General features: G+C 41.1%; 1 protein-coding gene across 5 annotated transcripts in view; it reads right to left on the bottom strand.

Annotated features, from left to right (window-relative positions):
* Positions 1–14,457, bottom strand: part of LOC110497479 — a 45,065-nt gene extending 30,608 nt beyond the window's left edge. For 3 of the 5 annotated variants that reach the window (XR_005037681.1, XM_036954468.1, XM_021573600.2), the window contains exon 1: positions 13,773–14,403. Coding sequence is in view for 4 of the 5 variants with exons in the window: in XM_036954468.1 (XP_036810363.1) it covers positions 13,773–13,841 (69 nt within the window). In the remaining variant the exon portion in view is untranslated. The other 2 variants (XM_036954469.1, XM_036954470.1) reach the window with 2 other exon arrangements.
* Between the last annotated feature and the right edge of the window lie 854 nt (positions 14,458–15,311).

The following is a 15,311-nucleotide window of genomic DNA, read 5'->3' as shown; positions in this document are numbered from 1 at the left end:
AACAAATGAGGCAAAATGAACTTCTATGTCCTGAATACAAAGTGCTATGTTGGGGGAAATCCAAAACACCACATCATTGAGTGCCACCCTTGATATTTTCAAGCATTTGTGCCTGCATCACGTTATGGGTATGCTTGTAATCGGCAAGGACTAGGACGTTTTTTTATGATAAAAATAAATGGAATAGAGCTAAGCACAGGCAAATTCTAGAGGAAAACCTGGTTCAGTCTGTTTTCCAAAAGACACATGGAGACTTACCCAGAAAGACTCACAGATAGAATTGTTATAAATGGCTGCCAAAAGGTGATTCTAACGCCTCACTTTGCGTTCTTAGGAAACTATGTAGTATTTTGTTTTTTTAAATGTATTATTTCTTACACCGTTACCCCAGGAAATCTTAAGTCTTATTACATACAGCCGGGAGGAACTATTGGAAATAAGATGTCAACTTACCAATTAAATTTGATTTGACATGTACAGTGCATTCGGAAAGTATTCAGACCCCTTGACTTTTTCCACATTGTTACATTACAGCCTTATTCTAAAATGGATTAAATACATGTTCCTCATCAATCTAGGCACTGAACTCACAAGGACAGTGTTCTTGAAGCTCTAGGATTAAATAAACATGAAATGTATCAACTGTCGCTTCACTACTGAAAACTCGCTAACCAAAAAGTGTTTCTCTTATCCTCTAACACAAGCACTTCCTTCAACCACGAGTGAGTAAACAATTGTTTAAAAAAATACATTGCGTGTATCTGATGGCCTGTACAGGTCCGGAAAGATACATCTATTGTTTTGTTATGTGTTTTACTCTGCCTGCAAACACACTGGATGATTCAGAATCCATTGAAGAGCTTGAACGATTCATTGACAAGAGATACTCACGAGCTCAACACAATGTCGCTGGTTTCGTAGGATTCAAGCACTGTTAAGGACAATAAACCCAATCAACTAAACAAACCAAAGCCAAGTTGGCCAAGCAGTATCAAAGATGGCACTAAACCATCCCCAAGCAAGAAGTTTTACTGATATGGATGTTGACTTGTTAAAACCCATCAATGAAAGGCTTGCCAAACTTGAGAGGATGTCAATGCCGGTCTAGAATTCAGCCAATGTCAGAATGATCTAAGAAAAGAGAACACGGAACGGAAAGGTAATGAAGACTCTATTCATGCAAGGTGGAGGTGTTGCAAAGGGAGAACAAACAACTTAAAGAAACCTTGCTTGATGTACAGTGTCGATCAATGCGGGACAATCTAATCTTTTCAGGGATAATGGAGAATGACAACATCAGAAGCTGTGAGGACACCATCTGAGACTTTATGTCTACTCAACTGAATCTGCCCACATATGTTATGCGTAATGTCACTTTCTCCAGAGTCCATAGAATGGGTAAGGCCTCTGGGACTAGGCCACGGGCTATTATTGCATGTTTTGAATTTTTTAAGCAAAATGAAAATAGCGAAGAGCAGTGGCAGACAACTCAGAAACACTAATTTTGGAATTAATGATCACTTCCCCACGGAAAGGAGAAAAAAAACTATCCCACCATGATGGAAAAGCGTTGCCCGAATCAACGAGTCTCCATGGTGATGGATAAACTTTAAATCAACGGGCAACTGTATCAGGATTCCAGACTAACTCCCTGGCTATTTTAATTCAATGTTCAAACATGTGTATCATGACAACTTCAACTATAATGAATACATGCACTATTGATCTCCACTTGACAAGGAAAGGGCTGCATATACAGTGGGGAGAACAAGTATTTGATAACCTGCAAAATCGGGCAGTGTTTCCTACTTACAAAGCATGTAGAGTTCTGTAATTTTTTTTATCATAGGTACACTTCAACTGTGAGAGATGGAATCTAAAACAAAAATCCAGAAAATCACATTGTCTGATTTTTAAGTAATTCATTTGCATTTTATTGCATGACATAAGTATTTGATACATCAGAAAAGCATAACTTAATATTTGGTACAGAAACCTTTGTTTGCAATTACAGAGATCATACGTTTCCTGTAGTTCTTGATCAGGTTTGCACACACTGCAGCAGGGATTTTGGCCCACTCCTGCATACAGACCTTCTCCAGATCCTTCAGGTTTCGGGGCTGTCGCTGAGCAATACGTACTTTCAGCTCCCTCCAAAGATTTTCTATTGGGTTCAGGTCTGGAGACTGGCTAGGCCACTCCAGGACCTTGAGATGCTTCTTACGGAGTCACTCCTTAGTTGCCCTGGCTGTGTGTTTCGGGTCGTTGTCATGCTGGAAGACCCAGCCACGACACATCTTCAATGCTCTTACTGAGGGAAGGAGGTTGTTGGCCAAGATCATGCGATGCATGGCCCCATCCATCCTCCCCTCAATACGGTGCAGTCGTCCTTGTCCCCTTTGCAGAAAAGCATCCCCAAAGAATGATGTTTCCACCTCAATGCTTCACGGTTGGAATGGTGTTCTTGGGGTTGTACTCATCCTTCTTCCTCCAAACACGCCGAGTGAAGTTCAGACCAAAAAGCTATATTTTTGTTTCATCAGACCGCATGACCTTCTCCAATTCCTCCTCTGGATCATCCAGATGGTCATTGGCAAACTTCAGGCGGGCCTGGACATGCGCTGGCTTGAACAGGGGGACCTTGCGTGCGCCTCAGGATTTTAATCCATGATGGCGTAGTGTGTTACTAATGGTTTTCTTTGAGACTGTGGTCACAGCTCTCTTCAGGTCATTGACCAGGTCCTGCCGTGTAGTTCTGGGCTGATTCCTCACCTTCCTCATGATCATTGATCCCCCACGAGGTGAGATCTTGCATGGAGCCCTAGGCCGAGGGTGATTGACCGTCCTCTTGAACTTCTTCCATTTTCTAATAATTGCACCAACAGTTGTTGCCTTCTCACCAAGCTGCTTGCCTATTGTCCTGTAGCCCATCCCAGCAGGTCTACAATTTGATCCCTTATGTCCTTAGACAGCTCTCTGGTCTTAGCCATTGTGGAGAGGTTGGAGTCTGTTTGATTGAGTGTGTGGACAGGTGTCTTTTATACAGGTAACGAGTTCAAACAGGATCAGTTAATACAGGTAATGAGTGGAGAACAGGAGGGATTCTTAAAGAAAAACTAACAGGTCTGTGAGAGCCGGAACTCTTACTGGTTGGTAGGTGATCAAATACTTATGTAATCCATTAAAATGCAAATTAATTACTTAAAAATCATACAATGTGATTTTCTGAATTTATGTTTTAGATTCCGTCTCTCACAGTTGAAGTGTACCTATGATAAAAATTACAGACCTCTACATGCTTTGTAAGTAGGAAACACTGCCGATTTTGCAGGTTATCAAATACTTGTTCTCCCCACTGTATGTGGCAGGGTCTACAGTCAATCACAGATTACAAAAAGAAAACCAACCCCGTCGCGGACACCAATGTCTTGCTCCCAGACAAACTAAAACAACTTCTTTGCTCGCATTGAGGAAAATACAGTGCCACTGACACGGCCCGCTACAAAAACCTGTGGTCTCTCCTTCACCGCAGCCAACATGAGTAAAGCGTTTAAATGTGTTAAGCCTTGCAACTGCATCCCTAGCCGCGACCTCAGAGCATGCGCAGACCAGCTGGCTGGTGTGTTTACGGGCATATTCAATCAATCCCTATCCCAGTCTGCTGTTCCCACATGCTTCAAGAGGGCCAACATTGTTCCTGTTCCCAAGAAAGCTAAGGTAACTGAGGTAAACAACTATCACCCCGTAGCACTCACTTCCGTCATCATGAAGTGCTTTGAGAGACTAGTCAAGGATTATATCACCTCCACCCTACCTGACACCCTAGACCCACTCCAATTTGCTTTCCGCCCCAATAGGTCCACAGCCGAGGCAATCACACTGCCCTAACCCATCTGGACAAAAGGAATACCTATGTAAGAATGCTGTTCATCGATTACAGCTCAGCATTTAATGCCATAGTACCCTCCAAACTCGTCATTAAGCTCGAGACCCTGGGTCTCCACCCCGCCCTGTGCAACTGGATCCTGGACTTTGACGGGCCGCCCCCAGGTGGTGAAGGTAGGAAACAACATCTCCACCCGCTGATCCTCAACACTGGGGCCCAACAAAGGTGCGTTCTAAGCCCTCTCCTGTGCTCCCTGTTCACCCATGACTGTGTGGCCATGCACGCCTCCAAATCAATCATCAAGTTTTCAGATGACACTACAGTGGTAGGCTTGATTACCAACAACGACGAGACGGCCTACAGGGAGGAGGTGAGGGCTCTGGGTGTGATGTCAGGAAAATAACCTCACACTCAACGTCAACAAAACCTAGGAGATGATCGTGGACTTCAGGAAACAGAGCAGAGGGAGCACCCCTCTATCCACATTGATGGGACAGTAGTGGAGAAGGTGGGAAGCGTCAAGTTCATCGGCGTACACATCACTGACATTCTGAAATGGTCCGCCCACACAGACAGTGTGGTGAAGAAAGCACAACAGCGCCTCTTCAACCTCAGGAGGCTGAAGAAATGCGGCTTGTCTCCAAAAACACTCACAAATGTTTACAGATGCCCAATCAAGAGCATCCTGTTGGGCTGTATCAACTGCTCCGCCCACAACTGTAAGGCGAGCACAACAGTGAGGTGAGCACAAAGCGTCACCGGGGTAAACTACCTGCCCTCCAGGACACCTACACCACCCAATGTCACAGGAAGGCCAAAAAGATCATCAAGGACAACAACCACCCGAGCCACTGCCTGTTCACAACCGCAATCAACCAGAAGGCAAGGTTAGTACAGGTGCATCAAAGCTGGGACCGGGAGACTGAAAAACAGCTTCCATCTCAAGGCCATCAGACTGTTAAATAGCCATCACTAACATTGAGTGGCTGCTGCCAACATACTGACTCAAATCTTCATCCACTTTTAACTATAAAAATTTGGATATAATAAATGTATTACTCGTCACTTTAAACAATGCCACTTTATATAATGTTTACATACCCTACATTTACTCATCTTATGTATATGCTGTACTCTATACCATCTACTGCATCTTGCCTATGCTGTTCGGCCATCGCTCATCCATATATTTATATGTACATATTCTTATTCATTCTTTTACACTTGTGTGTGTAAGGTAGTTGTTGTGAAATTGTTAGATTACTTGTTAGATATTACTGCATGATCGGAACTAAAAGCACAAGCATTTCACTACACTTGCATTAACCTCTGCTAGCCATGTGTATGTGACCAATGAAATGTGATTTTATTTGAGGCCTTCAAAAATACGCCAAACAAATGATATAGTTGCTGGAAATGTAATTGGCTATTCTTAACACTGAGGTTAAAGAGTAAATGAACATTGTTTCCAGAGAAGTGATATATTATTTAGTATCTGGAAGTGTGACCAGTCAGATTCAGTAAAACTCCATGTTCTATTACGGAGTGGAATTTATTTTAATTACATTGAATTAAACTCTACTTCTTGTCACTATAATTCAAATTCTACAATCCTTTGGGGTGTGGCCAACTGAATTGAATTTAAATTCATTCTGAATTGAGCCCGAACCCTGGTAGCAACCAGCTCCTACTTGTGCCACCATTGCACATTTTGAATGGTCTGGAGGAGCCCCCCCCCCCCCCCCCCCCCCCCCACTGAAATGTCACATTACATAAGTATTCAGACCCTTTACTCAGTGCTTTGTTGAATCACCTTTTCACAGCGAATACAACCTTGAGTCTTCTTGGGTATGACGCTACAATTCTTCTCTGCAGATCCTCTCAAGCTGTCTGGTTGGATGGGCAGCGTCGCTGCACAGCTGTTTTCTGGTCTCTCCAGAGCCCAGATTCAAGTCCGGGCTCTGGCTGGGCCACTCAAGGACATTCAGATACTTGTCCCGAAGCCACTCCTATGTTTTGGCTGTGTGCTTAGGGTTGTTGTCCTGTTGGAAGGTGAACCTTTGCCCCAGTCTGAGGTCTTGAGCGCTCTGGAGCAGGTTTTCATCAAGGCTCTGTACTTTGCTCAGTTCATCTTTCCATCGATCCTGACTAGTTTCTGTGTTCCTGCTGCTGGAAAAACATCCACACAGCATGATGCTGCCACCCCCATGCTTCACCGTAGGGATGGTGCAAGGTTTCCTCCAGATGTGACAGTTGGCATTCAAGCTAAAGAGTTCAATCTTGGTTTCATCAGACCAGAGAATCTTGTTTCTCATGGTAAGAGTCCTTTAGGTGCCTTTTGGCAATGTATGCCACTTCTCACTAAAAGGCACTTCTGGCCACTACAATAAAGGCCTGGTTGGTGGAGTACTACAGAGATGGTTGTCCTTCTGGAAAGTTCTCCCTTTACACAGGAACTCTGGAGCTCTGTCAGTGACCATCAGGTTCTGGTCACCTCCCTGACCAAGGCCCTAATCCCGCCATTGCTCAGTTTGTCCAGGTTGGCAAGGTCTAGGGAGAGTCTTGGTGGTTCCAAACCAATTCCATTTAAGAACGATGGAGGCCACTGTGTTCTTGGGGACCTTCAATGCTGCAGAAATGTTTTGATACCCTTCCCCAGATATGTGCCTCGACACAAACCTGCCACGGAGCACTACGGACAATTCCTTTGACCTCATGGCTTGGTTTTTGCTCTGACATGCACTGTCAACTGTGGGACTTGATGTAGACAGGTGTGTGTGCCTTTCCAAATCATGTCCAATAAATTGAATTCACCCAGGTGGACTCCAATCAAGTTGCAGAAACATCTCAAGGATAATCAATGGAAACAGAATGCACCTGAACTCAATTTTGAGTCTCATAGGCTCTGAGTTTTTGGGTAAATAAGGTATTTCTGTTTATTTTTAACATGTTTGCAAAAATGTCTAAATCTGTTTTGTCTTTGCCATTATGGAGTATTGTGTGTAGATTTTTGTTTTGATTAGGATCTCTCTAAGTCCTCATTTGGACTAATCTTCCAAGAGTCCTTAAACATTCAAATACAATTTATAATACAAACACATTTTCAAATAAAACACTGTTACAAACAAACATAATACACTGACATATTGCCCAGATAAATACCAGATAAAAACTGTCTAAAAAGAGAGATTTTTCATCCACCATAGGACAGAACAACTGTCCTATGTGTTATATTTAAATGGTTTTAAAGTCTTGTTTGAATTTATATCTAGAAATGTTTCTGGTTTGCTCAGATAAATTATTCAATTTCTTTATTGCTCTAAGTCAATGTTATTTTGCCTATTTCTCTTTTCTTTCTGGATAACACATAGACGGTGGAGTATTTACTGAATGTCTCTTACCAACTGAGTACTGTTTTGAATAGAGTTTGGCTGTTTTTAAATGGTGTATATTATAAAATAAGCCTTTTCCTGGTGGAACAGACCAACATAACTTTGGTTTTCTTGGTGTTTAAAAACAGTACACTCACAAACCTGACATTATCCTTAGCATTGAGCCACTGGTCAGTCATGTCAACCAATGCAGTGGTAGTGGAATGTTTTTTGGGATAAGCATGCTGATTGGCTGTAATCAGATCATTCTTTTCCATGTACTCTCATATTTGTCTACTCACAATACCCTCCAATATATTACTGAGTGAAGGTTGACTATTGGCACGAGTAATGGGTTCTTTGCTGTCTTTTGGGATAGGACACATCCAGATAGGACACTTTAGAGCTAGGTCTATACACACATCCCACCAATATGGATGCCTAGTGAGGCAGATGTGCTCATCCCTCCTCTTAAAAGGATTTTGATTCTGAATGTACAGTGCTGCACCCCCACTATTCCTGTCCCTTCTAAGTAGACTATATCATGAATCTTCATTTGCCAATCATTTACAGATGCATCTAAATGCGTTTCGGTCAAAGCTAAAATATGAATATTATTTAAGTTGACCAAGTTTAAAAACCTCATGTATTTTGTTAGGAAGGCTACATACATTAACCTGAGCTACAGTGGGGAGAACCAAGTATTTGATACACTGCCGATTTTGCAGGTTTTCCTACTTACAAGAGAGCATTGAAGATGTGTGAAACTACGTGCAAATTAATTACTTAAAAATCACACAATGTGATTTTCGTTTTAGATTCCGTCTCTCACAGTTGAAGTGTACCTATGATAAAATTACAGACCTCTACATGCTTTGTAAGTAGGAATACCTGCAAAATCGGCAGTGTATCAAATACTTGTTCTCCCCACTGTACCTCTCGTGTCTGAGCCGTTGAGTTGCGACTCTACTTTGTCTCTATACTGACGCTTAGCTTGTTTGATTGCCTTGGAGGGAATAGCTACACTGTTTGTATTCGGTCATGTTTCCGGTCGCCTTGCCATGATTAAAAGCAGTGGTTCGCGCTTTCAGTTTGCGTGAATGCTGCCATCAATCCACGGTTTCTGGTTGAGGAAGGTTTTAATAGTCGGGGTCAACTTGAGAATTAAATTAATACATTCTGAAAATTGTAGTATTTCCCAATATTGAACAAAATGTAAGTGATTGATTAAATATAATAACTTATATTTGCATACATGTTTTGTTTTCCTTGATAATTTAAGCGTTTGTCCTGAAAATCCATTGTTTCAACAATATTTTATATGCATGTTTATAACATGTTATTTTATGTACAACATCTAACAAAGAATACAAATTCATTGAATTTCACTGAATAAATTGTATTTTCTTTCATTCAAATTGCAATTCTGTATCCTGTTTACAACTTCAATTCAAATTGCCTCAAATTCAAATTCTGGAATCTCAATTCAATTTTGAATTGATCCGAAACCTGGTTTCTATACAATGGTGGAGGTTGAGGCGAGTGACCCATTCACAATTTAAAGTCCCTCCACACCCTACATTAAACAGTCTCTCCAGGATTCCAAGATAGCATACATAGTACAACGCAAAAATCAACCAATCCATGCATATTACGCGAGAGCTCACAATTGACCCATCACTGCACTTTACTGCATTAAAAGGGTCCAAAACAAATGAGGTTTCGCAATTACGACCACTTACCTCAAACTGCCCAATCAAACCATACGTCAAACTTTCTTCCCCCGTCTGCGTGTTAAAATGTCAGTCATCAACCATCAGTTTATGACAGACAGAACAATGAACAGGAATCTAATTTACCAACAAAAATCACAGCTAAAGACCGTGCAAAACTATTTCCAAATATTTGACATGAAAGTGGGGGCAAATTGTAATGCACTCCATGCAACGTTGTGCTGGAACACAAGGTCACTTCGAAACAGCAAAGCATGTGAAAAGAATGTCCAAACGGTCATCACAGCAGCGGCAGATCACCATGACCAAAGCAACAGCAGTGAAATCTGTGGTAGTGATGTGTAGTTCGCGAATGATTCGTTATTTTTGAAATACTTTTTAGTGACTCGAGAATCATCATAATTTTTTTATTTTACTGCTGGCTGCAATGAATCGCAAATAATGATTGATTCACGAGCCTCTGGCTCAGCGTACGCAGACCAACAACTGTGCCCTCTATAAAATAGATCATTCTGCAGGTAGCATAGAGACGTATTCGACTTAAAATCCTACTAGGACTGAGCACATGTGAAATTAACATGGTCCAAAAAAATGGCTGCCGTGTAACGTTGAATTGGTTGCCACTGAAGGTTGAAGAAAAGCAAGTGTAAAGGTGGGTGACTTCAATCACCATCATTACATTACATTATTAAAAGTGATGATGCAGCCCCCTGCCAACAAACGGTTAGTGTTTTTATTGAAGACTGGTGACACCAGCTTTGTATATTGCTGCAAAGTCCTTAGGGCTCCAGCTAAGATAACCTCTAGTCTAGGGAAACACTGCTAGAGCTCTTGGACTCTGAGGAGACTGTCTGTAGAGTTGAACAGCTGTTGGATGGGCAAATCATACGTGTAGTTTAAGCAGGCCAGGTGCATGTGTGTGTGTTAAAGCATTCTGGGCAGTTTAGGGTGGAAACACTGCTGGGCATACACACACACACACACACACACACACACACATTACTAACACAGATTCCCCTTTCAGAGGAGAACCAGATGTGCAATACATTGAAGTAGGGCGATGGTTTGTGTAATACTGATGTTATATTGAAATGTCAAATGTGTGTTAATGTTTATACATACAGTGCCTTGCGAAAATATTCGGCCCCCTTGAACTTTGCGACCTTTTGCCACATTTCAGGCTTCAAACATAAAGATATAAAACTGTATTTTTTTGTGAAGAATCAACAACAAGTGGGACACAATCATGAAGTGGAACGACATTTATTGGATATTTCAAACTTTTTTAACAAATCAAAAACTGAAAAACTGGGCGTGCAAAATTATTCAGCCCCTTTACTTTCAGTGCAGCAAACTCTCTCCAGAAGTTCAGTGAGGATCTCTGAATGATCCAATGTTGACCTAAATGACTAATGATGATAAATACAATCCACCTGTGTGTAATCAAGTCTCCGTATAAATGCACCTGCACTGTGATAGTCTCAGAGGTCCGTTAAAAGCGCAGAGCATCATGAAGAACAAGGAACACACCAGGCAGGTCCGAGATACTGTTGTGAAGAAGTTTAAAGCCGGATTTGGATACAAAAAGATTTCCCAAGCTTTAAACATCCCAAGGAGCACTGTGCAAGCGATAATATTGAAATGGAAGGAGTATCAGACCACTGCAAATCTACCAAGACCTGGCCGTCCCTCTAAACTTTCCGCTCATACAAGGAGAAGACTGATCAGAGATGCAGCCAAGAGGCCCATGATCACTCTGGATGAACTGCAGAGATCTACAGCTGAGGTGGGAGACTCTGTCCATAGGACAACAATCAGTCGTATAGTGCACAAATCTGGCCTTTATGGAAGAGTGGCACGAAGAAAGCCATTTCTTAAAGATATCCATAAAAAGTGTCGTTTAAAGTTTGCCACAAGCCACCTGGGAGACACACCAAACATGTGGAAGAAGGTGCTCTGGTCAGATGAAACCAAAATTGAACTTTTTGGCAACAATGCAAAACGTTATGTTTGGCGTAAAAGCAACACAGCTCATCACTCTGAACACACCATCCCCACTGTCAAACATGGTGGTGGCAGCTTCATGGTTTTTGGCCTGCTTTTCTTCAGCAGGGACAGGGAAGATGGTTAAAATTGATGGGAAGATGGATGGAGCCAAATACAGGACCATTCTGGAAGAAAACCTGATGGAGTCTGCAAAAGACCTGAGACTGGGACGGAGATTTGTCTTCCAACAAGACACTGATCCAAAACATAAAGCAAAATCTACAATGGAATGGTTCAAAAATAAACATATCCAGGTGTTAGAATGGCCAAGTCAAAGTCCAGACCTGAATCCAATTGAGAATCTGTGGAAAGAACTGAAAACTGCTGTTCACAAATGCTCTCCATCCAACCTCACTGAGCTCGAGCTGTTTTGCAAGGAGGAATGGGAAAAAATGTCTCTCGATGTGCAAAACTGATAGAGACATACCCCAAGCGACTTACAGCTGTAATCGCAGCGAAAGGTGGCGCTACAAAGTATTAACTTAAGGGGGCTGAATAATTTTGCACGCCCAATTTTTCAGTTTTTGATTTGTTAAAAAAGTTTGAAATATCCAATAAATGTCGTTCCACTTCATGATTGTGTCCCACTTGTTGTTGATTCTTCACATAAAAATACAGTTTTATATCTTTATGTTTGAAGCCTGAAATGTGGCAAAAGGTCGCAAAGTTCAAGGGGGCCGAATATTTTCGCAAGGCACTGTATGTAAGTTATTTTGTGTGCAACAGTTGGGTGGTGTGTGTGTACATTCGAAGTCAGAAGTTTACATACACCTTAGCCAAATACATTTAAACTCAGTTTTTCACAATTCCTGACATTTAATCCTAGTAAAAAGTCCCTGTATTAGGTCAGTTAGGATCACCACTTTATTTTAAGAAAGTGAAATGTCAGAATAATAGTAGAGAGAACGATTTATTTCAGCTTTTATTTCTTTCATCACATTCCCAGTTGGTCAGACGTTTACATACACTCAATTAGTATTTGGTAGCATTGCCTTTAAATTGTTTAACTTGGGTCAAAAGTTTTGGGTAGCCTTCCACAAGCTTCCCACAATAAGCTCCTGACAGAGCTGGTGCAACTGAGTCAGGTTTGTAGGCCTCCTTGCTCACACACGCTTTTTCAGTTCTGCCCACAAATGTTCTATGGGATTGAGGTCAGGGCTTTGTGATGGCCACTCCAATACCTTGACTTGTTGTCCATAAGCCATTTTAGCACAACTTCGGCAGTATGCTTAGGGTCATTGTCCATTTGGAAGACCCATTTGCAACCAAGCTTTAACTTCCTGACTAATGTCTTGCTTCAATATACCCACATAATTTTCTTTCCTCATGAAGCCATCTATTTTGTGAAGTGCACCAGTCCCTCCTGCAGCAAAGCACCCCCATGCTTTACGGTGTTCTGCGGCTTTCAAGCCTCCCCCCTTTTCCTCCAAACATAACGATGGTCATTATGGCCAAACAGTTATATTTTTGTTTCATCAGACTATAGGACATTTCTCCAAAAAGTATGACCTTTGTCCCCATGTGCAGTTGCAAACCATGGTCTGGCTTTTTTGGAGCAGTGACTTCTTCCTTGCTGAGTGGCCTTTCAGGTTATGTAGATACAGGACTCGTTTTACTGTGGATATAGATATTTTTGTAGCCGTTTCCTCCCGCATCTTCACAAGGTCCTTTGATGTTGTTCTGGGATTGATTTGCACTTTTCACACCAATGTGTACGTTCATCTCCAGGAGACAAAACGCATCTCCTTCCTAAGCGGTATGACGGCTGCGTGGTCCCATGGTGTTTATACTTGCGTACTATTGTTTGTACAGATGAACGTGGTACCTTCAGGCGTTTGGAGGTCTTGGCTGATTTCTTTTGATTTTCCCATGATGTCAAGCAAAGAGGCACTGGGCTTGAAGGTAGGCCTTGAAATACATCCACAGGTACACCTCCAATTGACTCATAATGTAAATTGGTCTATCAGAAGCTTCTAAAGCAATGACATAATTTTCTGGAATTTTCAAAGCTGTTTAAAGGCACAGTCAACTTCGTGTATGTAAACTTCTGACCCAGTGGAATTGTGATACAGTGAATTATAAGTTAAATAATCTGTTTGTAAACAATTGTTGGAAAAATTACTTGTCATGCAAAGTAGATGTTAACCGACTTGCCAAAACTATAGTTTGTTAACAAGACATTCGTGGAGTGGTTGAAAAACGAGTTTTAATGACTCCAAATAAAGTGTATGTAAACTTCCGACTTCAACTGTACACACACTTGTGTGTGCAATTTTTTACATAGTATGTGTCCAGCTAATTTCTTTGAACGTTAAATGCCTGATTTGAAGTAGGAGCAAAAATACTGTACTGCCCACATAATGTGTGTGTGTGTGTGTGGTTGCAGTAGTCTTTCGAAGTAACCAGGTCATTCACCTAAAACCACAGGCCCTAGCAAAAACACTCTGCATAATGCAATACTAATTAATATAGAAGGGTAAAAAATGTTGCTGCAATCAAAAATATAACAAAATGTTGCTGCAATCAATTGGCTACCAACCCACAACCGGTGGTTGTTGTATTCTTTATTTTAGTTAAATGATACTATTATAATAGCACTTAACAATGTTAAAATTTCTATTTTGGATGTGGGATGGGATGTTACTGTGGGGGCAGGGTAAATTCAACAGGGGGACGATGTTACTGTAGGGGGAGGGAGGGGGAAATTCGACAATACTGTAAACATATTATGCTTACCTTGAACTGAAAGGGATGTATCTCGTTGAGTGAGTGTCTCCTTAGCTTCTTGGTTAGAGTCTTCAACATCCTGAAATTTTACGAATATGGTTTCCCCAAACTATTTTTGTTGCTAAATGTACACTGGTGTGAAGCAATGCTACAACTACAGTGCATTCATTGCGAATTGTACAGCAGTTTACACATCAGTCGCACACATTTACACATTAACGCACACACCACACACACAAAGGTGGCACGCTCAACTTCTGTTGAAGAGAAGAATCAGCCCCAATATCAGGTTGAAGATAAACTCTGTGCAGGTCAAAATCTTGACATGATAGCGACCAAATCCGTTATTTGTGACAGGCTGGATTAGGACGAATTTGAACTAAAACCGACTTCTTGTGCGTTTATTTAGCTTGGTAGCGACGTAGCCAGTCCTGGTAGCTGGTTTCCCAGGTCCCAAATGAATACATCATAGTCGTTTCGACTTTCTCCTCCTATGCTTTGCAAAAATAATTGTAGCGCGCGCAAACTATGTAGGTTACTTTTACTGAACTTGCTCACATTTAGACACGCACACAGCACTCATTCTCACAGACATACACACAGCCGAATGCAGGCTACATGGCACGCTAGTTTACAACAGACATACTACTTCTCTCCGTTATGGATCCGTCTTTTTCATTGGCTTCTCCACCGAATGTCGTTTTTTTCTGTCGAGGGAGGGGTGACTGTCTATTTCTTAAAGCCATATCTTGTTTTCATGGAACGATAAGCCTTATGTTTAAATACTGCCTAAGTCTGTAATGTATTTCAGCCCATTTTCATCTATTGGAGGAACAATAGGGTTACATAGATTTGGGAACTGTCATTAGGATGATGTGTGTCAAGTTTCGAATTTGAACTATAAAATAGCCTACTTCCTTTAAATATAAAATAATAGAATGTATTAGAATAGAATGAAAAATAATGCAATTCAAATAGAATATCACTTTATTTATTCATTATACAGTGACAATGGAAAAATAATAGCTTAAAATAAACAGTTTAAAGAAAAGGGGCACTCCAAAAAGTTATGACTACAAAATATGAACAATGCATCATTACAAACTTATATTGTGAGTTATGATAGGGTAATACCGTTTTAATAAGCCCATGTGGCATTTATAAGTTAGTTTCTTCAGGAATCGATGGGTATATCATAAATTGAATGACCATTGTATAGCACAAAATCTTCCATATTGTGCCTTTACTGTAAGTGCGTCCCACGGGAGGGAAAGAAGAAAGGGAGGGGGAGAGGTAAGTACATGTCACTTATAATAGTCTTCATATTATTACTTTAATTTTGAGTTGCTTCTGGTCGGTTCAGTGACGTGTTAGCTTTGACAGCATTGGATTTGTTTGTCATCCGAATAAAGACAATTGAACTGAAATTAAAGTGAGATTGAGATGTGGGTAAGAAAGAAGAGAGAGTCCGGTATAATTGGCGAGAGTAGAGAGATTCTATTTCAATGACATCATCATCTCCCTTACAAAAAAAACATACTGTTTTCA

The sequence above is a fragment of the Oncorhynchus mykiss genome, chromosome 19, assembly GCF_013265735.2.
Source record: "Oncorhynchus mykiss isolate Arlee chromosome 19, USDA_OmykA_1.1, whole genome shotgun sequence".
Lineage (NCBI taxonomy): Eukaryota > Metazoa > Chordata > Actinopteri > Salmoniformes > Salmonidae > Oncorhynchus > Oncorhynchus mykiss.
The sequence above is the reverse complement of the archived record's forward strand: the minus strand, read 5'-3'. Positions and strand labels throughout refer to the sequence as shown.